Source organism: Diadema antillarum, unplaced genomic scaffold, assembly GCF_040938485.1.
Source record: "Diadema antillarum isolate AM-2024a unplaced genomic scaffold, OU_Dant_1.0 seq00000819_RagTag, whole genome shotgun sequence".
Taxonomy (NCBI): Eukaryota; Metazoa; Echinodermata; class Echinoidea; order Diadematoida; family Diadematidae; genus Diadema; species Diadema antillarum.
This window is the reverse complement of record NW_027271696.1, coordinates 177,877-203,614: the sequence shown is the minus strand read 5'-3', so window position 1 is coordinate 203,614 and position 25,738 is coordinate 177,877. Positions and strand designations below refer to the sequence as shown.

Sequence of the window (25,738 nt, the reverse complement as noted above, 5' to 3'; positions counted from 1 at the left end):
ATTTCTGCCATCTTATCTCCTAAGCCGCCCAAACTTGTCGTTAGGAGCAGCTGAGGGGTGTGTCAATACACTCCATACACACTGGATGTCGTATTTGATAGCCCTAATGGCTGGACATGGATTCATCCTTCCGGCCTTAATCTACTATAAGGAAAAAAAAAACACCAGCAAAACAAATCAAAACAAAAAAGAGCAATAGACCATCATTCTTCGCGAACACTTCCACGTCATATCTTAACATTGTCCAGTCCATATGAAATTATGTAAGCGTCCATTCAAACTTCATTCCCGATGTTTTCCTCAACAGAATATACACAGTAATGAGTGAAATTGGACATGCAATTGAATAATATACAGGAATATTGTTTTTGTATTAAGGTGAAAAAAAAATCATTTTGCATTTCATGCTATTATGCCAAGGGATCAGTGGTCTTTCACGAAAAGATAAATCGCATATAAATTTGTTTTTGTTTGTTTTGTACCTGTGCCGCCTGATAATTCGTGATATATACCTATATGTAATTCATGGAGTGGGGTTTTCCTTTTTCCATTACCTATTTTGCCCCCATTATTGTACCTGTAGGGGGCGACTCACAGTGCACAATACGATTGTAAATGATTGATTCGAGTCCAACCATTGTTTATGCTTTGACAGGATAATGTTTTCCTAATATCGTAGTATGAAAGATTTGATATGAAACTGCGCCAGGGTTAATGATGCATTTGCCGTATGTTCTAATGAAACAAAATAATAAAGAACATTCACGATCTTCAAGCTGGAAGACTGGTGAATAAAGTACACTGTAACTCACCCGTTGCCTATGAAGGACTTTCACGAGTCTGTATTTAAAAGCCCATGAATATCTAAATCAACGTGTCCCATTTGAAAACATCTTTGCATATGGCACCCGGTTTGGGGTACCTAGAACGGAACAGTCGTTTCTGTGACAGACAGAGCTCAGGCAAGCCTTCTATAAATCATCACGAACGAGCTTCTTTGTACGCATGCCGACATTGAATATAGTGATACAAACCACCTCCCTGGTAAAACAATCTATCATCCACCGGACAATGGTACAGTATCTGATTGCACGTAGGCCCTTTACAGTTTTAAGAGATTTTGGTTAACCTTCAGCATGCGAGGTGTACCCTGCACAGGTGTCAAGGAATGTTTTTACGTGTTTCGGTGGAGGTGGGGGTGGGCTCGTGGTCGTGGTTTGCTGTGTCAAGGGCCATCTGGAACCTTAAAAAAATAAATCTCTTATGCTTGCTGTTTTATTCATTATAATTGAATTTCCGTTTTTTTAGAACTAAAATTTGTGTGTATGTGTGTCTGCGTGTATGTCTGTGTTTGTGTTTGTGGGGGTGGGGACAGGGTCTGCAGCAGCCGCAGCCCCACCACCAGCTCCATACGTTAGAACATATTCAGACCACTGTTTTCATATCTTAGTTAGTTAGTAAGTCACCTTCCGCGGTACAAATCACATGTGATATCAAATCTAGAAACGAATATGGGAAAGACAGTTTATGAAATTGATGCATAATTTTCAAAATTTCATTTTTTTTTTATTTTTCATTAATCTGTAGATGCGTGTGGCAAATGTGCTTTGTTTGGGAACATAATAAGTTAATGAATGAATGAATGAATTAATTAATTAATTATTGATGTCCGAAAAGTTCTTTAAATCTTTTTTGAAACTTGATGTTGCTTTAAATTGACTTATTGCGTTTTAATGCCCAACCTCAAGGAAAGGTAGGCCTGTGTGCTTTTCAAAGTCGATTTTCTAAGTTAAATAACCAGCTTTTCATTCACCTATTTTACGTTCTCAAGACGTTTTATCATTGTTAACGGTCAACTATTGCGATTCCCGTGATAAATTTTTACAGTCAACTAGGATAAAAACAGAGTTTTCCGACTAGCTACAGTAAGTGAACGGACCAAGTCACGTTTCTCTGAACATCAGAAATACTCCGTGAAACATTTATGATACTATGCTATCAATCACCAGTCTGTAGGGACCTACATCTTTCGATTCCTAAGTTTAGAACCTCCACTTTTCTTAAACTTGAATGAAGTATACATGTATAAATGGTAATTCAAAGGTGTGTATGTGTGTATGTGTGTGTGTGTGGGCATTAGGGTATGAGTGTTTATTCATCCTTTTTGGAGGTCCTTATAGCAGACCTTGCGAAGTAAGCGATTGGCCTTGAAATATGTTTCAAATAGTCGTTGCTTCTGATGATTTTTATCCATAACAACACAACCTGTATTCCCATCGCTTTCTTTTCGCCGTTATTTGGAATTTGCTTTTTGTTGTTGTTGCTCAGTCTGTAAATATCAATTGTTGCGTAATTCAGATGAATGTTCTGTCCATCAAAATAAGAGCAAATGATATAATTATTTGATTGTACATTATTGTATCAGGCATAACTCTAATACTTCAAGGCAAATCATATCCCACTGAAGTAAACAAGTCGAATCGAAGATAGATGGTAAATTGTAGCTTCTGCGGAATTTCTGCATGGGCCTTCTTTTTTCCCTCTGTAATCGTTATCAACGTTTATTACCATGTGGTTTCTTATTCTTCATAAATTTCTTATTTACAAAACAGGCATAAATAAGATTGCGGCAGATAAGATATTGAGATAATTTAGTCTGATAGATATCGATGCAACCTTGGTTAGGCATTTCTGTCAGTGTCGTTACATCGGTAGGACTGAAGGTATTGTCAAGTGTCTGTAAAACCTTATAGATTTTTTTTTCTTGTTTTTAACGTGATATCCTTCGTACTTTTAAATTTAGACTTATTAAATGGGCATTAACCACTTTCTTTCCCAGAAATTGCAAATCTCATAGGTTTACTACAAGATTCATTCGATTCTGAGTGGCAATGGGTTGATTTGAAATGATTTTCTGACTGGTATGTGTCGATGTATAACACCACTGTTTGCTGGACAAAACGAATTAAAAAAAAAATTATGAAAAACCGCACAAAGTCCATTGCACTCACAACAAGCGTAACTGCAGTGAGATAAGCCAGCGGGATTTCATACTCAAATGAGTCCATGAAAGTCAACATAGGCCTATAGAATGAATGCAAACTGTACTTACCGGAGAAGACCAGGAACAAAGATGAGATAACTATTATCCAAGCTAACCGAGGCACACCTTTCCTCCAATGTTTCGGCATAGTTGTGTTTTGCCTGACATTGCTTTCACAAGTTCTTTCCATTTTTCCTTTTTTTTTAAAGCACGAAATAAGATGTTCGACGAGCCACAGAAATATGGTGAGAATAACCACAATCCGGCGTTGGTGAAAACAAGCAGAAGCGTTTTCCTTTTTTACCCCCCAGTCCGCCTTCAAGTTTTTGGAGACCCCTTCTTCGCGCAGACGACAAGACAATCACATTGAAGGTGCGCCACGGAATGCCGAGCGCAAAAACGTCGCCCGTACACAGCGAGTCAGGCTAAAGGCTCCATTGAAGCAAACTCAGCAACGAATGGCAGAGCGTGTGGGCGTCCTAACCTTAAACATAAGCCTGATGTCATCACCTATGCAGATTTGAAATGAAATTGTGCCGCAATACTGTCCGGCTGCACTGCTGGTAAAAGATTGCTTGAAACATCTTAGCAATCTGATCTAAGTTTACCGTGATGTATTCGCTCAAATATTTTGATTTGATAAGCATTGTTTATCAACCAAATTTAAGTCCTCAATGCCAGATAACAGTCGCTTTAACATCTCCTCTCTCTAGCACAATGCTCTCGTTTCAGAGAAGTTGCACCTTCGGGTTACTGTGGATACGTATCCTATCACCGGGATTACACATCGATGATAATAAAATATCGCAGTTTGACTTTGAGTTCAATCACATTTCATTTCACCAACATTGCTAGTTTACGAAATGAAAACACGTCCATCGGGCAACAGCAACAAACAACAGCATCAGGCAAAGTATGGTGATTCAGTCTTGAGTCAATTTTGGAGATGACAAATCAATTCCGGGGGATATTAAGTGTTACCAAACTTAATTTCCTACACCTACACGTGCCTCATTTCCAAGAAAGCATCCTGTACCGTGACGACAACCTTTACAAGAAGAACTTAATATCTTTCTTTGTCACTTATTCCTCGTTAAAACCATTTTTCCCGCAAGGAGGACAATTTGCATCATTTTAAGCATCCAATCATGAAGTGACACTGACAAGCAATACATTGATGTCTTCTTAAAGATAGTGTTTCCTGTGAGTTGACGCTGCAGCCGTCGAAATCGGTTAATTGCACGACAGCTTGGAACGCTTTCCGAAGACCGCGATCCCCAAACTGCACCGTCCGTAGCGACAGAGGGTACAAAAGACCACCCTACATTCCACTTAAGAAAAAAAAAGATAAAGTTCGGCGCATCGTCCGCCAATCGGAAAAGCTTTCCTCTCGAACCAGAGTGGCGCCAGTTCAGAGCTATGCGTGAGCAATGTTGACTGCACCCCGACTTGATCGTAGTGTGTTGGTATCACTGATCTCTATAGGAAGTATCTGGATGTCTCATAAGCCAATCACTTTGACGCCACAGCACCGCCATCTTACCGCGCACATCGCCCGTACGCGTTTTTTTTTAAGACGGCACAGATTGGGGCATGGCGCGTGTTAAACCTATGGGAAAAACGTTGGGTTAGGGTTTTTGGTTATGGTTATGGTTAGGGTTAGGGTTAGGGTAGGGGTTAGGGTTAGGGTTAGGGTTTGATGGTTAGGGTTAGGATTAGGGTTAGGTTTAGGGATAGGGTCCCCGATAGATTTTTAGTTTCCCCAATCTGTGCCGTCTAAAAAAAAAAAACACGCCGCCCGTACACTTGTGTACGGAGGTCGTGACATCACATGATCTTCGTGACAGTCTCTGCCGGAAAATTCGCGAAAGTCACCGTAGAGTAGATACCTGGAAAGATGGCGGCGCGGCGGCGTCGCTTTTTTTTTTTTTTTTTTTTTGTACAGCTTGAATGGGTCAATGTCTGAATGAGATATGAAGATACGTCTTGTAGAGATCAGTGGTTGGCGTGGATCATGCGCTCGGCTGTGCGACCTACAATGTACGCAATATGGACTGGTATACCGACGAACGCTCACACTCCTGAAGATGGATGATTACTATGACGTGTACACCCTTTCTTTTTTTTTCCACGACCAGACGACTGCATAAACCGAGCGTGCATTGCATATTTCAATCCTGGCTTGTTTGTACTTTATTCGAATTTTGACGTTTGGCGTCAATCATTAGTCACGACATTCAAAGTCATTTTTGTCGCCAGGCAAAGGAGATCAGTTACTGCCCTCTATCTGAAGTAATTTAGACGAAGTTTTGGTGTATTTGTGTGAGAGAGGATTTTCTATTTTTTATGTGTATAGTATGTACATATGTATAATATACTTACTCTCTAAAAAAGATCGAGCGAAAGTATTCACTCTTAAAAGAGTGAATACAAAAAAGAGTGAATTTAGAGTGAAAATGGAGTGAATTTTGAGTGAAAATGTTCATTTTCACTCGTTTTAGAGTGACGTCAGGGATCCCTCCAAAATCTTCGAGTGATCCCTGAGGTCACTCCAAAATGAGTGAAAATGAACATTTTCACTCAAAATTCACTCCATTTTCACCTAAATTCACTCTTTTTGTATTCACTCTTTTAAGAGTGAATATTTTCACTCGATTTTTTGTAGAGAGTATGCACGTACTATACACAGATTCTCCAAAAGTCTGTGCAGTTATCCTAATAAAGAGTGCTGTAATGAAACGGCGAAACATTATTCTCCATTAGCACCCACTAGGTGGCGCTACGCAGTCTGTAACATCATCTACCATTAAACTGCTATAAAGAGATACTCGTAATCCTATTCTTCACGCTCAAACGGGGTGGCACGACATTTTTGCTCCTGCGACAATTGCTCCGGTCTCATTTTCTCCACGGACTTAGGGTAAGGGTTAGGGTTTGTAAAAGGGTTTTAGTTTGATTTGAGGATTATGATTGGTGTAAGGGTTATGTTTGTGAATATTGTATTCATGTTTGGCTTTTCGTGGGAGCAATTAACGCAGGAGCGAATGTCATGGAATCAGATACAAATGGTACGCCAATGAAAAAAAAAAACCAAACGTAACAAACAGTAACAACTAACGAAGGAACTCAAGGATATTGTCTTGTACAAATTATTAACATTGTAGTAGAGTGGGTTATTAATCTATAACGATGGTTCAATATCTCAATGATGGCTAGTAGTTGTTCAGACAGTGATTGGCAATTACCATCTATACCAAAAATGATATTTTTTCATGAGTTTAGAGAGCGAAGTATTGTTTATTCTTTCTTTTTTTCTTTTAATCGAAAACCAGCATGTGTACAAATAATATGTTCATCGCTTTTTTAAAACTAAACTAAAAAACAAAAGCTTAGTATAAGTACGAACGATTATAGTTAAGTAATGACAGAAACAATGCATTCTTTTTAATCAGACAAAATTAGATTTAGCGATGAAAAAGAGTGATCTACTGAAAAGTGCAGCTTTTAAGACGTGGATCACTCGGGAAAACAATATGCCAACAACATGTATATCCCAAATTCATCTACGTACATCTTGAGCATGTGATAAGTATTATAATACAGACAGCAATTGTTTTAAAGTACAGAAAAATATGAACTTTAAAATGAGACATCAGTGTTACGGCACAGACACTGTTCATTTTATTCTTTCAGATTCATCAAAGTAGAGATCTCGAGTGAGCTGGAAGTCTCCACTGTCATAGTACATTAAGAACAAAACCTACACCTTTTTTTTTTGTTTGTTCTTGAAGACTATTTGTTTCGGTAATTCGGATTTGATAATTGCACAATCAGCACGTAATCATTGGGTGTTGATTAACCGCAGCATCACTATGAATGATTTTGTACAAAAAACAAAAACGAAACAAAACAAAATAAAACAAATACAAACACGCCAGTCTATTCATTGTCACCTCCACAGGCTCAATAATATCAGGGGGACATTTTAAGTCGGAACAGGTTAGTTGCCATAAAACTACTGCATTTATATTTTCACCTCTTGAGTAACTATTTTGTATGATATGCCATCATTTATACACAAACTTTTATACATACTTTTGGAAAGCAATCGAAGTTTTTTGGCTCACTCGCGTATTGAAGATGCTATTTTGGAAAATGTACCAAATCATAGCCTTCCTTTTTGCTGTCAAGAACTTACAATGTACTTGTAAATCCGAGAACAAAGCCATCGTTGAATTGGAAACCAAGCCGAGCCGTCCCAGCTGTCGCTTCATGTTTGTGGATACCTATAAGCAAGTTCGGAGTTCCACTTTGAGCACGAGCAGAAAAGGTCATTTGTCGTACCAGCAGAGCATGTTGGTGTTTTTTATTCACTGAGATAAGCATCTGTGATGTAATGATTATTCAAGAAATCCTTGTAAGTGGTGCTTGCCACCATATCTAACTGACAGCAAAAGTGGTATTTGGCAATATTGATATTAAAAGATTGTTTCCATTCAATAATATGATGAAATGCATGCTCTCCGAAACATAGTGTTAATCGATGGATCATACTGGTCACCTGGTCTACGCAAGTTCATCCTTTGTACTGATGAATTCCGCAAGTTGTTGCGTCGGGCAAGCCTATACATTTTCTCTCTCGAAAACGAGTGTAGTGCCTAAACTACTGATCGAAAAAAAAAAGAAATGTCACTTGTACCCATGTGCACATGAGATAACTCCGAACTAGCTTATTCATATCCGTTCCTTGTAAATACCCGGTTCTCTCAAGGTTAACCTGAAAACAGTCCTTTTCACGAAAACATACAATACATAGCTGACACAAGTTCTTAATATTGTCCGCCACATATTGTATTTCCTTTCCTTCTCTTGCTTCACAATGCACCCCGGAAGATTTTAATCGATAGATGGCGCAATTCAAATACGCAGTACATTGTATTATTATTACCTCTAGAAGTATTTAATATGTAACTTGGCCTGCAGTAAAGATTACCATTATTATCATACTGCACTGTACTGTTTCACTTTTCTCTTTTCTTTCTTTCGTGCATGCAATTCATGTTTAGCACAAGTTGCACCTGCAGCATTTAATTGTTCGATGAATTTTGAGCCCTACAATTTTCGTATAAAATTATATTGTTATCATTATTATCATTAGTTATTACCATAATCATTATTATTATTATTATTATTACCATTATTATCATAAGTTATTCTTATCATTATCATTATTATTATTGTTATTGTTATTATTATTATTATCATTATTATTATTATTACTATTACTATTATCATTATTATTATTATTATTATTGTTGTTGTTCTTGTTCTTGTTATTATTTTTATCATCATCAAGTATTGATGTTTATATTATCGCCGTCATCTGTCTATTCATTTTTTCATTCATTTATCTATAGTTTTAGATTTTAAGATTTTAGAAATTAAAGATTTGTATTTTTTTTTCAACTTGGACAGTTTATGTTTAATTTCAACACAAATGTACTTCCCCGTATATTCAATTCAATGTTTACAAGGAACCAATTTTTCCATAATTATCCCACCAGACAATCTACTGAGTTTCATCTACCCCTTCTGAGAACATTATTGGCTCAGAATACATTTATATGCACAGGCCCTAGATTCTGGAATTCATTACGTTGTGAAATAAAAAATTCTCCTTCTTTGTATTCCTTTAAGCGTAAGTTGAAATCCTTTCTGTTAAACCCTCTCTGATGTTCGTTTTTATTAACCAAGTCCCAACAACCACAGGGTTCATCATCCAACCATCAATCAATTAATCTCTGAACTCATTAATTCATGAAAATAGCCATCATATTCTTTACACGGCTGTATGCAACCACCGGCTGTTCAAAGCATCTCTTCAATTCCCTCTTCAATTCCCTCTTTCGTTTCTTTGATCAGCGTGTAGGCATTCTCCATCTTTCTTCCTTCCTTCCTTCCATTTTCCACCTTTCTGTCTAGTCGTGTCATGTTATTGTGTGTCTCCTGTCTTGTTCCGTCTTGTTTAAATCATATTTGTGTTAAGCATATACAAATAAGTATTTCGTTAGAGTTTCTTGAGTGGTTCACAATCTACAAGCTTGTTTTTTAGTGGACCTCTCAGTTCTCCTTTTTTCCTCCAACTGAAACATAGACTTGTATTATTTTGCGTATACATGCATATATATGTAACTTTATTATTGTATCATTTGATATCATTTCCAAGTTGTGTGTGTACGATTGTGATAATAACCTAACACATAATGTGTTGTGTTCTGTTGGAAAAAGGAGAATGAAATAAAATGAAATGAAAATGAAATGAAATAGTATTGGAAAGTAAGGAAATGAAAGAATGGCTATTATTGGTTTTATTTTGCTTTGCTTTTCGCCTCACCAAGATTTGTTTACCTTACAATATCGCTGTAATGTTTAGCATTTCTATATTATGCATGTATTCCCATCACAAGTCATGTAGGGTTGTATGACATTTGCTCCTGCGACAATACGGCTCCCATGAAATATCTGCACACTAAGCCACACATAAATTCTACCCGCAAATATAACCCTAACCCTAACCCTCACATCAAACTAAACCTACTTCCCTATCACAATCCTAACCACAACCCCCTCAGTCTTTGGAGCAAATAAGACCGGAGTAGTTACTGTCGCAGGTGCAAAAATGTCGTGTCACCGGCACGTGCTAGTAGATGGGTCGTAAACGACTTCGTGATTAAAATAGATAAACATAGAGACATAAATATAACACTATACAACGAGGACAAAACAAAATTAATGGTTACTGTTCTTGAAGAACTGATAATAATAATAATAATAATAATAATAATAATAATAATAATAATAATAATAATAATAATAATAATGATAATAATAATAATAATAATAATAATAATAATAATAATTATTATTATTATTATTATAATAATAATAATAATAATAATAATTGACAGTGCTTATATAGCGCATAACACATAGTGATAATGTCCCTATGCACTCAAAAAAGGAAAAGATTGTAACAAGAACATATAATTCCAATTACAGTGATGGTACCGAGCTTCATTTTGCTTACACACACAAATGCGTTTTCAAGGCAGACTTGAATCTATTTATATCAGTGATTTGTCTCAATTTCTGAGGTAAATTATTCCATAAGACAGGGGCTCCTGATAGGGGATTCATGGGTGGCCGGATAAATTCGCTGCCCACCGGGTTACGTTAAAAGAAAAGGAAAACAACTATGAACAACACGGGTCAGCGAATAATGTGCATCGAGGCGTACAGTCATCATGACATCATTCGGTAGCCGAGACTCTAGCCGAGATTCTTCGGCAGTGTGGGCACTTCAGGGATCAGTGATAAAGATCTGCTGTGCACATTTCGTTACTGGGGTTCTGGTATGAATATCCGAGCCGGGCCAGCCTTCTTCCACCCCCTGTTATCCTAAAGCTACCAGGTCTTCAAACTTCATTATACATTATTGGAATTTGTTTTTGTTAATTGTTTTTACTTCAAAAGAATACGTCTAAAAATGGCAGTGAGACACAAAAACCCCAAATGGTCCCTGTTGCGACACGGATTGTCGTCCCTACACGGATTGTCGCCTCCTGCTCGGGGCGACAATCCGTGACGGGCGTTGGCGGCACGGATTGTCGCCCCCGTCACGGATTGTCGCCTGGCGACAATCCGTGACGAGGGCTGGCGGCACGGATTGTCGCCCGCCCTCGAAGCACATTTTGCTGGGTAATATCGTTCTGGACATGATCATTGAAATAATAACACATAACTTACATGGCTACATCCATGCAAACATGCCATGTAAAAAGTCACGGTGAGGTTTCAAGGAAGTGTGTATGTGCGCGTGCACATGATAATTTAGTGTCCGTTTGTGCGTGTGTGTGTGTGTGTGTGTGTGTGTGTGTGTGTGTGTGTGTGTGTGTGTGTGTGTGTGATGGAAGAATGTGTTTATTATGTCAGTTTTTTGCGTATGTGTTTTTTAGCTGCGCGTGGGGAAGGATACCTAGTAAGCTGTTGCTGGCATAAACGTTGATATTGATTTTATCAGCAGCTTTGAATTTGATGAGTTTGTTTGGCAGATTTGTATATTCGGAGAAGAGCTTGCGTGCGGGCGGATGCTGCTTTTCTGCATACGGTCCAGTACGTCTTATATATCAACATTGGGAAATCGTTTCATCAGGAAGGAATGTGGTATCGGTTCGGGTGTGCGTCGGTATGTGGGAAGGGGGTTACATTTCGTTATTGCAAAAGTTTGTTATTCTGAAGGCTCATTCGTCCGAAGGCTCATTCGTCCGAAGGCTCATTATTCCGAAGGTTCGTTATTCCGAATTTCATTTTTGGATCAACGAACCTCTAGGTATAGGTAATTGCGTGTTTCGGATAAATGAAGCCTCGGAAAAAACGAAACTTCGGAATAACGAACCTTCGTGTGTGTGTGTGTGTGTGTGTGTGTGTGTGTGTGTGTGTGTGTATGTATTTGGGTTAGTGAATGTGGGTGTGGGATGATTTAGGTTTTGTTTAATCAGGGGTTGGTGGGTTGGGGATTGGATTTGAAGAAGGATAGTTATAAATGGTATGACAGATGTTGGTAGGATTTAATATTTAGGATAGATGTAGGCCCTAGATTTGTTTCGGTTGGGGAGGGGAGGGGGTGGTCGGGTTTTTTTATGACTGATTTCATTCTAGATTTGTGTAATATATTTGTGTTTTTTTATGTATATGCCCTTGTAAGTAAGAAGGTGTTACCTGATCCAAACCAAAATATTCAAAGAATATAGGTTTGGTAGGGCCCCTACATGTCAAAACTTTTTCGTGAAGAAATTATTAGTAGGGTTGGTCTATAATCGAGTTATCTATGTTGAAGTGAGATTATTTGTGGTATAAATTGACAAATGGATTTGTTTGTGTTTCGAATTGCCATTTGCAACTTTTTTGTTCATGTTACACCCAGAATGGGTCGATTTATGAATGATTTGAATGAAATCAATAAATATCAAGGAAAAAAAGTGTTGAGTTGGTTTATTTGCATTATGAGGATTTGTTTGAGTGTTTGTTGGTGTTTGTATTACGTATGTATTAGTGGTGTGCAATGGCAGTTCGTTTGTGCTAAAATCAACTAACGATCGACAAATTTTTTACGGCGTGTGGAAATTATTCGCTCATGCATAAAGCATGCCAAACCTATTCTGGGACAAAGAATAGTGGTATGGACGTTCTAGTTTATAAGACTGATGGAAGAAAATGACTGCAGTGAAAAATGAACAAAGACAAATAACATTTGGGGAGGGTACCTCCCTCCTATGTATTTTCTCTCGGTCTCTCTCTCTCTCGCCTAGCCCGCCTCACCGCTGATATTGGTTGACACACCCATACTATTCTTAGATCAACGCTGGTGTGAATTCTTTAAACACGTGCTCATACACTCTGAAGGCGTTTGTATTGCCACAGTAGCACCACTATATTCCACATACACACGTAAGCATACAGGCACACGTATACACACAGACAAACAAACCACTACCACTATACAACCATGCACCACACATGCACAGTTTCTACATATTGTATTATTATACTCCAAACACACACATACACACACACACACACACACACACACACAACAACAACAACAACAACAAATCATACATTTATACACATCACATATCATGCAGCTCACAATACACACACACACATTCGCATAACTTACCAGTCATACCCATCCCACCAAAGCTTAACACCGGAGGAACCACCCCGAGCCCGGGGCGACAATCCGTGACGGGGCGACAATCCGTGTCGCAACAATTTTTTTTTTTTGCCAACACGGATTGTCGCCTTCGAGGCCAAAAACTGGGAACTGCACAAGCGTCACGGATTGTCGCCGGGCGACAATCCGTGACGGGGGCGACAATCCGTGCCGCCAGCGCCCGTCACGGATTGTCGCCCCGAGTAGGAGGCGACAATCCGTGTAGGGGCGACAATCCGTGTCGCAACAGTTGTCCCCTTCGGAGCTTAAGCGACAGATTCTACGTATGACTTTAACTGTATCTACCGATTTCAAGGTAAATTTTGTTGTTTTGTTTTACGCTATGCTTAACACTACATAGGAATGACCATCGTAATCATTAAAGGGCCTCTCTCACAGACACATCTTAAAGTGGGTATGCATTGGTAAGAAACATGTCTAGCGCCATCATAAGGCTCATTTCTCTCTGTGGTGCCCAGCATGTCTCCCATAACGCCGAGCGGCGTGCATCAAAATTAACCCGTTCCATACTGAATTCTGATATTCCCATAGACTCAACACACAGAGGTTCCCGTAGGGGATGGCCTAGCAGCGCAGCGGCTCGCTTCGCTCCCGCATTACATGTATCTTGCGCAGTCCAGTGCATACATTCACGTACCACAGAAATCTAGATATCGATACCGTTATAGGTTGTCACTTACTGAGTATCACTTCGCGATGCGCGATCTGCATGTATGTTCGGTGCTTTCAAACACTGTCTTCGACACTCAGATCGTTTATTCTGATCGTTGTGTCGAACTTCAATCTGCGATTATGTCGCGGATACGACTTGGTAAATGCTGGATCCAGTGGGAGGAGATGCGAGCTGTTTATCGGCAAGAAATGAACAAGATAAACGTTGCCCTTGACAGCCTATCAAGCCATTCAACACAGGATGACTTTGCTGGTCGTCTGCTAGCTGCTGGATGTCCACCACTGGGCATCAGCACTGGTGTCGAGCCTATGAAGCTGTGTGCCAGGATTGCGGGATCAGCCCGTCGTGAAAGTTCCACTTGCACTCAGACTGAGTCAGAAGCCTCTGATAAGCCATGGTGGGTGAAACTCAACTTGTATGATATACAATTGTACCTACTTTTTATTCAGTTGCAAATGACATTCACTGAACGCTGAATTTATAACCTTCCAAATCCATGTAACGACTAACGTTACCGTTACTCGAATTACCGTTGCGTTGCCGTTGATCATCATAACATCGCGATGAACGATGACAAAATTTAAAACAACCTTATTCACGTTTTTTTCAGTGATTATTACAATGAATACTGACGTCCAACTTACGACAAGAAGTGTCTATGATGACTTGATGACTAGACCTAGACCTAGGCCTGATTAAGTCAATTAGTGAACGTGTACGGTGTAGACCCATAACGGGCCATATCAGTATCACTATCTTATCAATCAGTATGAACGTTTTCATTTTAGCGTTTACAAGTATTTTTAAGGTTATTGTTCCTCACTAACCCAGCCTCAACAAATTGTCGAATGAAATTTCTAGGAAGGGAAATCATGATCAATTCAAGATATGTTATCTGTTTTCCAATTGCAATCTCGAGATGTTAGCTTGGTGTCATTTCTCACATGTGTGATAATAATATTCAGGGCAGGGGGACAGCACATAGATATAGGAACCGCATGTACATTTGTTCTGGTACTACTAGGCCTAGTAGTTTACTAGTGGTACAATTTGTACTATTACTACACTGTACTAACGTTTAGATCTATATAACTCTTACCGTCTAACTGTTTAGTAGTAGCAAAGATTTATGTGTGAGAGATATTCGTAAATGCATCTGGAGCTTTCCCTCATCACTCATTGTGTTGGACTTTATGAAAACTCAATAAAGAGCATGAAATTTGAAGGAATATTTTACTGCACATCATGTAGATATCTAAATCAGCTGGCCCGACGAAGAAACCGACGGCCACATTACGGTAATTCACCGCCCAGCCATGTTCTTCTGCTCGCTGCGCTGGTATGGTGTATAGCGAGTAGGTCATTTGGCTGAGTGAGTGGATTGTCGCGGATCTCTCTCGCGGCAAGTAACCCGTTCCCTCGCACTATCGCGATCGGCCGAAAGATCGAGGCCGCGCCGGGCGGGCCGCGCCGGGCGGGCCGGGCTGGGCTCTCGGTACCCCACCATAATCATTATGCACTGCTTGTGTGTGTTCTCTCGGCTCTGCGCACAGCTGCTGTGAGATCGTGCGCTGACCGGCATGCAGGCGGCGATCAGCCACAAACGATGTAACCACAGAACTAGAGTTCTGACTAGAGTTAACCCCGCCACCGGAAGTTTTGATAGATGGCGCTCTTTACAAAAAGTTCTGGCATCAAAATAATGGCCAGTGCAGACCGGCTTTAAAGCGACGGTTAGTCGCTACAAGTGGTTAAAGAAACTGACAATATAAATGGGAATGAAAATACACGCGCATGACATTTCTAAGTTTCAAATTTTGCATTACCTTTTAATTTCAATTCAAATTTGAGGAAAATGCGTCTGACTTACATTCTGAATGTTCTCTTCTTGTCTCTTAAACTTTATTACATAACATATCATACATATATATATATATGTGTGTATATATAAGCTACGCACCGATTTCTCCTTCCTTTCTCATATCTCATATACGTATATATATATAAATATACATAGAAAGAGAGAGAGAGAGATAGAGAGAATTAAATAGATACAAATATATGTTTTTGCATATTCTGCTTCTTTCCTTATATATTTTTATAAATATTAAATTAAATATTGAATATTTTTTTTTCGGAAACATTTCATGACCAGTCCTTATGAATATTCGAATGGTGAGTTGATGATGTCATACCCTCGAAATTTTTCATGTATGTTGCATATGAAATTCGGATTTTTTTGTCTTCAATTCTTTAGCTGACACAAGTAAAAGCATGTTCCCATACCAAGATATATCAGATTTTTTTTTTTTCATTTTGGGTGGTTTGAAGGCAAGTTCTATAATGTATACAGCTGAAATATGAGATTATTTGTAATTTCTGTACTCAATGAATAACAAATTGTGAGAGCATGACATCGTCAACGTGAATGCTGATTTGAATATTCATAACGACTGGTCAAGAAGTGTCTTCCGAAAAAAAAAAAAATTCAAAAATTGCATATCTTCTTCATTACTTAATACACTCAGCAAAAAAAAAAAGAAAAGAAAGTAAACGCTTTTCAATTTTAAATTTCTCATAGAATATTTGACGGAAAGCTAATGAATTATATACCATATTGAAGGTAATTTAATTGGCTATCAACCTGGTAGGTCAACAAAAGGGGAAATTTTACGCATGAGTGAACACTATTGTTTTTCTCTTCCAGGGCACAAAAGTAAAAATTGCAAAACTGAACAAGTTGTCATTCATGCGTATTTGCTCTTCCATAGGACAATATGAACAAACAACAAATTTCACACAAAAAGAAACATGAATTAAGTTGCAAAAATAAACCTTTGATCTCTATGATATTTCTAAAGCCCAAAAGATCAATGAAAGCTAAAAATAATGGAGAAAAATAAAGCATCTTATGTCAAATCTAAATTCAAATGAATTAAGACAAGAAGTAATAATTAACAAAAATAACAATTTGAGCTTCTTTTTCAAATTAGGAAATTGTAAATAATGTTTGGCTCTTGAAATTGTCACACGGATTCTTGAATCAGTAGATTAAAGGAAAACGCTTAATAAATAAAGAAATTCTCCTCATTTCATCATCTTAATGCTTTATTATTCCCTATGTCATTTGAAGTTTGACTTGACAGAAAATTCATATTTTTCCCCTTTAGCTTCCCACTTTGCTTTTCTTAGAGGTTATAAAGAGATAAAGAGAACAAAAACTTATTTTCCCTATTTCATTCATGTCTCTCATTGTGTTACACTGGTCTTTTGTTGTCAACGTTATCGTGAAGGGCATTTGCAAATGAGGGAGAACATGTCAATTTTTGCAATTTGTGATTTTGTGCCTTGGAGGACAAAAACGAACGTGCTCACTTATGCGTAAAATTTTCTTTTTAATCAACCTATTAGCTTAATAGCCAATTAAATTGCCTTTTATGTGGAATATAATACATTGATTTTCATACAAAAAACTTTTATGAAAAATATGACCTCGAAAATGTGTTTACTTTCTTTTTTGCTGAGTGTATATTTTTGTCATTTTTGTATCATTCTGTAGGGAATATATTTCTCTTTCTTTTGAAGATTATTCATTTTTGGGTTGAATTTCCTCCTCAATGAAGCGTTCTCTTTGTAATATCAAGCGCCATGATGACAGAGATATGCACCTATTCATGAAAGACTTTTGTTTGTTTGTTTGGGGGTTTTTTAGCTGTAGAATTATATGGGGCAAATATAGGACAAAATCAAGTCTACGATATTGGATAAAACGCGTTTATCGGGATGGATATTGTCCGCATGGAGTTGCGAAACAGTCATATCCCACGCATCTACCAGGATGACCCCCGGGTAGTGGGCAAACGTCCGTCTCACTATCCTGTCCATGGAATATAGCATCCACTCGTTATTGGCGAGTTTATGTACCAATTTACTAAACCGTCTTGTGTGGGTAGCTTTTATGATGAAAAGTGTGTTCGGACTGCGTCTGTGAAGTCTCTCGACGGCAGACCGTATCATGTTAATTCTCTCCGCGAAGTAGTCTAAGGAGGTGAGGGAAAAATGTGCGGTGATGCTGAGGATGAACACATTGGGGATAAAGGGAAGGTGATCCAGCACGTACGAGGCGCTCCGAATGATACACGTAGACAGGTAGCCCGAGTGACCCCGGTTAGGAAGGCCGTGGAACTTGTAGTAAAGCGATATATTCGCTGCCTCGTTGCGGGTATTCAGCATGCATTCGTATTGCGGCAGCAGCCGAAGACCCATGCGGGCGTTGAAAGTTTCGAAGACTTGCCTCACGGTCGAGTCGCCGATCGAAAGAACGGTCTTGTTGGCGAGACAGCCCACCACGTCGGCTGGCGCGAATCGACGATTTCTGCACTGCGTGGAGACCCACGAGTCATGGTAGTAATAACCCGAGGTGAGATTGCTATGCCGTTCTGTCCCAATGGGTAGACACTTCGGTAAGTCGTTCCAGGGCTCTTGCCAAGGGAATCGTCCGTGCTCATCAGTCACGTTGTTTCCTTTACAACATGTTGTACAAACACTGTTTCATTCTAATTGTAAAATATAACCAGTAAGAATGCTGGCGAATGTATTAACAAGGCTGGTGTTTTAAGTAATTTTAACAACATTGATGACCGATAGATGTATTGACAATGATGTTAAACAGTAATTTTTGAAGTAATGGCAAGCACAAGTGCAAATAAAAAAAGGAAATGTGTCTCATGTCGAATGCTATTTTTCATGTAATTTTTATGTAAACTCACATTGTTAGTCTTTAGACTAATTGAATGGAATTGAGTTGAACTAAATCAATATCGAGGTTATCAGATTTTTTTTTCGTTCGTTTTCTTCAACCATGGTGAAAAATATTCAGCGCATGGATACGCATGCACCTTATATGTAAGCCTATATATATCTGAAGTATTTGATAAACACAGTACAATGAAAATGATGATGATAATCCTGACAAGCAAGCATTTCTTTTCTTTTTTTTTCTTTGTTTTCTTTCAGGAGCTGGGGTACGAATATTTCAAGGAAGAAGGAATTGTAAACTTCACGCCATACCCGACAATAATATCATCATGAGGATCCTCACAATAACAAGTACATGGAAACGTATCTAGGCAATTACCCCCCCCCCCCCCCCCAAGACAATTACAATAAATACTGATTAGTGATAAGGTTAGAGTAAATTTTACGGTTACGGTTATAGGTTTAGGGGTAAGTTTAGGTTAAGGTTAGGATTAGGTTCAGGATAAAGATTAGGGTTAGGGTCAGGGGAAGGGTCTGGGGTAATTGTCCAGGGGGTAATTGCTCTAGAACCATCGAAACGATACATGACAGATATCAAAACACTGGATCACCCTGAAGAGAAACACATAAGGATAGAAGTATGCCCTGAATAACTCACCTTCCGCTGAACTCGTCGTAATGTTGATTTCACATTGGTTGCAGGGTAAATACCGCTTGTAACTTTAGCGAGAGAGAAGAACGCATAGTTAGTACATTGAAAAGCAGTTTTTATGTAGTACACATGTAGTCATGTACTTCCATTACAATGCCTTGTAATATTATATACTTATCAATAATTAGTTGAATCAAGAAACTGGAAAACAAACTCACTGTTGCGACGTTTCGCCAATTATCAATTGGCTTCTTCGGGCCAATCAAAAAAATCAACAAATCAAAGTAGTGGAATATTAAAAAAAAAATAAAGAGAGAATTCGATTCAATTAATTTTGTATGCTATGAGAAGTGCACATTCCCTCGACTAATATTACTAACTGTCGGGAGGGTCCATTATCTCTGCCTTCTGAAGGAGGGGAGTCAAGTGCTCTTTCATTATTCTTAAAAAAGAAAATATGTGGATCTGTTGCACTTTCACTTGTTATCTATGTCGCTCCTTACAAACCATTTCTGTGCCCATAGTTTAATGTTGGCAAATCTCATATACATACCTATGTGGACAGATGATATTAATGTGGCAAGCAGATGGTTAACTTGCTGTTGTAGCCTACCTACTCAGCAGTGAGGGCGCAAATGCTATATACAAATGCTTAACTTAATCTCAGATCGTCAGACTTTCCTAAATTTCGTTTAAAATGTGTAGGGTTTTTTTGTTTGCTTGTTTGTTGTTGTTGTTGTTGGGTTCTTTTCTTTCTTTTTTTTTTACTGATATTGTACCGCATTTTACTGAATCCGTGTACTTTGGGGGTGAAAGTCCCATTGAAAACAATTAGGCTGCATGACCGACAGAAGGACTTCAGTACGGCCAGTGCCGTAGCAGACGGCAGCAGGGGCAGTCCGCCCCCCCACCTTTTCTCTTTTCCCCTCCCCTAATTTCTCTCATTTATTATGGAGTCTCTTGCAAAGGGCCTTGACTACGGCGACTATTATCTAGTCGGAAACATACAAATGTCATATAGCATTGTTTGGTCAAAAAAGAGAGATAATAATGATAATACAACGTGTTTAAAGAAAATACTTAGCACTGCGAATAAAGTGGTAAACAACTAATCTGTGGGAAAGTGAGAATGTGCACAGAAGAAACAGAAAGATAAATGAAACTAACTTCTTGAAGTATATTCCCTCGCCTGGTTCTATGAACTCTGACTGAACGGCGTCAGTTTTCGCACCGTCTGAGTTGTGCCACCACCAGTGGGAACAACTGAGGCTCTCGTTGGTCGGCCTGGCGCAGAACCACGAGACTTTGGTCTCAGCGTGAGTGAAGTCACATTCCTCCTCCTGCATGATTTGCATATTTAAAAAAAAGTTGCATCATACGTTTAAAAATGGGTGATTCAGCAGCACAAGTGTTAGGGTAATGAAGCAGATATTGATTTTCAGTCTAATCGGGTTGATCAAGATAGCTTTCTACGAACTTTATGCAGAGTTTTATATCACTTTTGAATACATGGTTTGATTTGCAAATGTATATATTTATATATGATTATATGTATGAATGTATATATATATATATATATATATATATATATAGCATACATACTTATGATACAGGCCGGCAGTGCATGACAAAAGTTAGAGTGCACGCAAAATATAACGATTGCAAACGATAACCCACTATCGATGTGACTATCGGTTTTTGCTCCCTCACTTTAATCATCGAGTACTTGAATCCCGCATCTTATCGACGCGATTGCGCCACAACTGCGATATGCTTTGCTCGATAATATCGTTATTCTCGATTCTCGCTGGCTATGCCAGCAACTTATCTGTGTGGGACCAGACTTTCAACGGTAGATTTAAACACGGAAGCTGAAAACAACAGCAGGTTCGCTACTTTTACAGAGACTGATCTATAGATAAGGACACAAAGAAAACAAAGGATGTTATCAAATACGCCCTACGAATTTTAGACTCCTACTGTTCTGAAAAAGGAATCAATCCGACGGATATTAAGCAAGTCAACCCAAGATTTGGGCTGCTTTCACCGTACATTCTACGCGGAAGTGCCCCGTAGATGGGCAGCGTATATACGGTATACGCTAAGCGCTCTTTGTTACGCTATGAACTTCTACAACACACTCTCGGCATCCACATTTTCAGCAACGGTGACTACAATGCCTGGCACGAGCCTTGTTTTTTAAATCCAGTAGATCCCTAATCCTACAATACATCATCTAGTCCTGGTCCTGGACCCAGTGCAGTAAGTAGGGCGTCACTCTAACGTGTTACATCCATACGAATAGACCTATTCGGTCTAACGTTAGTCACTTAACGTTAGTGTTAACTAGCTCTGTCACTCGTAGATCTAACGTAGGTCCTAACCTATCGTACTGTTACTTGCACTGTTAGATCTATAGATCTAGATATAGATCCTAGACTCAATAGTTGAATTTGGATTTCATGATTTTGTCTACACAGGTCACAGGTTCAAAGAAACTGGTATTGTCTAGACACGTCATGCACGTGTAGAATCTAAAGTGATCTAGGCTTTCGTCTGGTTCGCCTGGGTATGTATGCTATTTTATATAACACATAGTGCGTGACATCTTATTGCACTATAACAAGTACCAAGCACCTCCAAATTCTGAATTTGCCCTCAGGCAGTTATATTCAATTCGGCCTGAAGGGATTATCAAATTAAACTGGAATTAAGCATGCCTCATTAACACATTCTGTCCATAACTAATGCCAACTTTCAAAGCAATATATATAATATTGTATGTAAAAAACAATGTAATTCAGCAACACAAGGAAGAAGACAGCTTCTTATTCTTGTTGAAACTAATTTCATCGTGAAAATGAGCCTGATATTGAATGAAATTCTAAAAGAGAATATCATTTAAAATGAAGAAGATGATCATTTTCAATCGGGATATTCTGGCGATTTTGGACAGAAACACACTATATTAACCGTATATTCAAATCTTAATTACCCTCTTCGATTCGCATGCGCAAGTATGAAAGTTCATAAAAGAGACTGGCATGATATTTCACACGTGCATGTTGCTCGTGAGCAACGTAAAGGGTGCATGTGCAGACAGTAAACATTCTAAGTCAGTGTGCGAGTTTCATGTGTTTGTTCACACTTGTGTGGATGTATACTGTAGCCCTTGTGGGCACTTACGTGTGTAAACGCGCTCGTTTAATTTTTGTCCATTTTCGTGATTGTCCTTTGTAAAAGTACATAGGCCCTACCAGTATCTGTCTCTTTTGTCCATTCATTCTGAAAACTTTACGAGGCTGGGTGCTAACCCTAGCACACTCCAGCTTCTTACCAAGGGCGCTACATGGACGATGTTGCATGGCGTTCGTTCCACGATTTTCCCCTTCTTGAAAATACCGAGGTAACGTCCCCGACTTGGGTGCTCTCTTTGCATCCGATCGAGGATACTGACGGCATGGGCGCCATCGACCAGCATGACCAGAACCCGCGCGGTTCCGGGCCAACGCACCACGAACTCCGCCAGGAAACTGCCGTTTCGGAAGTCCACGATCTCCCCGTCCGACCTCGAGGCCGCTTGAATGCTCCGTGATTCTAGTCTACCCCGGAAGAAGTCCCCGCCCGTCTTCCGGGGATTCCCCTCTTCATCCTTGGTCTCAATGAGCACCTGTAGCCTGTCATTGACCTTGTAGGTGTCCTTGCGGTTGAGAATACGATACGTTGACAGACTAGCACTGGTAGGCGATCCCTTCATAGCCTCTGTATAGTTCCTTGCAGTTCCAGCCTCCTCCTGCTGAAAAGAAATCGATAAATAAGACTCAAACTATGGTTTTCTTCTCGGATATTTTGAAGGAGTACGATGAGACAAAGATATCAAATGAAAGTCAATGAGAAATAAATATTCTACAATTTCTCGTCAATAGATGAGGCTTTGCCAAGTTATTTTTTGTTGCATTCTTTACCAAAGTTTATGGTTATAATACACAAACACACACACACACACACACACACTCATATGTATATGTGACATATAATTATATATGTATATATATATATATATATATATATATATATATATATATTATATGAAGCTGCATCACAAAACCACCAAAAAGTCACCAGACATAGATTTTCAGTTAAGAGCAGACTTTAAGCTTTAAAATGATGAATAAATCAATTCAAATGAACTCTCCTGACCTATCTAAATATTGGAAAGAAAGCACATACTTCGCAACAGTGTGAACTGAGAAAAGATGCTCTGACGTAAAGGGACTATTCAAGCGCTTAATCTTTACAATGTACCTAGCCGTGCTACCTGTGCGATGAGTGGGACAAAAACAGGATGTAAACCACCAGAGCGGCAACAAGGAAGGGATTATCAGATTAAGCTGAACTTGAGCATGCTTAATTAACACATTCTCTCCATGATTAATCTCAACTTTCAAAGCAGTAGCGTTATCCTTTCAAAAGTTATTAGACTTGAAAGTGAAGAGTGTGCACATGGTTTTAAGAAATAAATAGGGGACTCTATAAGACACACCTAATCACACTATTCTACACACACACAAAAAAAAAAATGTGTACGAGAAAAACTGCTAATGACACATTTTCCTGTTCTCTTTAAGATCCCAAACTTTTTAAGATCCCAAAGCATGATGAAGAAGAAGACTTGCTCTTTCAGAAAGCATGAAAAAAATCAAGATCGGTTAGGTTGACCCACTTCACTTATTTTCAGTCCTCCCACAAAATAGTGCATGCGACCTTTTGTTGGTTTTTTGATGCACGGTCACATATATATGTATATGTAGTAGGTTGTCCACGTGTTGGCAAGATAACAAGATAAGAAACAGAACTGGAACAAAGTTCATGCTGTATTCGCCAACGGTTTATTTTTGCACACAAATTTTCGAGCGTCTCGCCGCCCTTTCTCAAGTGTTGATACTTGTACAGTATCAACACTTAAGAAAGGGCGGCGAGACGCTCGAAAATTTGTGTGCAGAAATAAGCCATTGGTGAATACAGCATGAACTTTGTTCCAGTTTTGTTTCTTACCTTATATATATATATATATATATATATATATATATATATATATATACAATATGATATTATATTCACTCAGCAAAAAAGAAAGTAAACACTTTTTCAAGTTGATATTTCTCATAGAATATTTGACTAAATATTGATGTTTTATATACCATGTTAAGGGTGATTTGATTGGCTATCAACCTGGTAGGTCTTTAAAAAGGGAAACCTTTCACATGAGAGAACACAATGCGTTTTTCTCTTTCAAGGCACAAAAGTAAAAGTTGCAAAAACTGAACAAGTTCTCATTCATGCGAGAGTGCCCTTCCATAATCAACGAGAACAAATGACAAACTTAAAGGAACCCCAAACCCAAAGAGAAATGTGGATTGAGTGAAAGCAGCAACATTAGTAGAACACAATTACAATCAGTGAAAGTTTGAGGAAAATCGGACAATCGATGCAAAAGTTTAGAATTTTTAAAGTACTGGTGTTTGAACCGCTGGATGAGAAGACTACTAGAGATTATGAGGTATGTGTGGACAACAATATAAAGAAAATATAAAGGGAATTCCGTTAACAAAATAATTTTTCTTGAAAATACACATTCCATCAACTTGATACTGACATACGATAAGGGCAGCAATTGTTCCCCCTGCTTTCAGAAAGTGGTTAGTGAAGTGCTCTTTCATTATGCTAGAAAAGTGAATTTTTGAGTAAAATTCCCGTTTGAGCTAACCTAATGGGTTGATAGCCAATTAAATAACCTTCAATATGGCAAATGACGCAAAAAAAATTAAACAAGCAAATCATTATGGATGCGTTCCCCTGTGACGACGCATCTTTTATTTTGATTTATACCATCTTCAAAATAAAATTTGCCATTCACTTGACAAAGCCCTATGGGCGAAAATTTGTTAAAAAACAATGTCTTTCATGGAGTTTCCTATATATATGTATTATATATATATATATATATATATATATATATATATATATATATATATGTATTCTGTATTCTTTACCTGGTCCAATAGATAATAATGGAAATGTGACCGTGCATCAAAAAAAGAACAAAAAGTCGCACACACTGATTTTGTGTGAGGACTGAAAATAGGTGAAAGGGGTCAACCGAGCCGATCTTGACTTTTTCATATCTTCTGAAAGATCAAGTCTTCTTGTACATTATGCTAAAATTTGAGATCATAAAATGGGCAGAAAGTGTGTTTTTTAGCAGTTTATCTCGAACATTTTTTTGGCAGAATAGTGTGAGTGTTTCTTTAGAGTCCCCTTTTCATTTCTTAAAAACCTTGTTCACATTTTTCACTTTCAACTTCCTATAACTTTTGAAAGGATGATGCTACTACTTTGAAAGTTGGCATTTGTAAGGACAAAATGTGTTGATAACGCATGCTTAATTTCAGTTTAATCTAATAATCCCATCATTGTTGTTACTCCGGTGGTTTACATCCTGTTTATTGTCCCATTCATCGCGCAACCAGTACGGCTTGGTAAAGATTAAGCGCTTGAATAGACATTGTACTTCAGAGCCTCTTTTCTCAGTTCACACTTTTCCTGAGTGTTTGCTTTCTTTCCAATATTTAGATAGGTTAGGAGAGTCGATATAATTTGCGCAATACATCATTTTAAAGCCTAAAGTCTGCTCTTTCAGAATATGCTCTCAACTAAAATTTCATGTCTGGCGACTTTTTGTGTGTTTTGTGGTGCAGGGTCACAAATGATAATAATAAAACTGATTAGGTTGTCTATACACAATTTCTAATGAAA

General features: G+C 38.4%; 1 protein-coding gene and 1 pseudogene across 1 annotated transcript; both read right to left on the bottom strand.

Annotated features, from left to right (window-relative positions):
* LOC139739787 (neuronal acetylcholine receptor subunit alpha-10-like) overlaps positions 1-3,224 on the bottom strand; it is a 129,857-nt pseudogene extending 126,633 nt beyond the window's left edge.
* Positions 3,225-16,950: 13,726 nt separating this feature from the next.
* On the bottom strand, positions 16,951-22,789 carry LOC139739786 (NXPE family member 3-like). Its single transcript, XM_071650381.1, has 4 exons — positions 22,260-22,789; positions 20,090-20,262; positions 18,929-18,990; positions 16,951-18,035 (listed from the first exon to the last, which is right to left on the bottom strand). Exons 1-4 carry the CDS (start codon positions 22,677-22,679, stop codon positions 17,233-17,235), a joined length of 1,458 nt encoding a protein of 485 aa, XP_071506482.1. The 5' UTR covers positions 22,680-22,789; the 3' UTR covers positions 16,951-17,232.
* Positions 22,790-25,738: the final 2,949 nt, after the last annotated feature.

Bases quoted from the DNA above. Each gene is read 5' to 3' on its own strand.
- LOC139739786 (XM_071650381.1), bottom strand. From the start codon at position 22,679: ATGAAGGGATCGCCTACCAGTGCTAGTCTGTCAACGTATCGTATTCTC. The intron at 20,263-22,259 runs GTAAGAAGCTGG...CAAATCATGCAG, and splicing joins TCGTCCATGTAGCGCCCTTG to GAGGAGGAATGTGACTTCAC. The intron at 18,991-20,089 runs GTTAGTTTCATT...CTCTCGCTAAAG, and splicing joins GAGGGAATATACTTCAAGAA to TTACAAGCGGTATTTACCCT.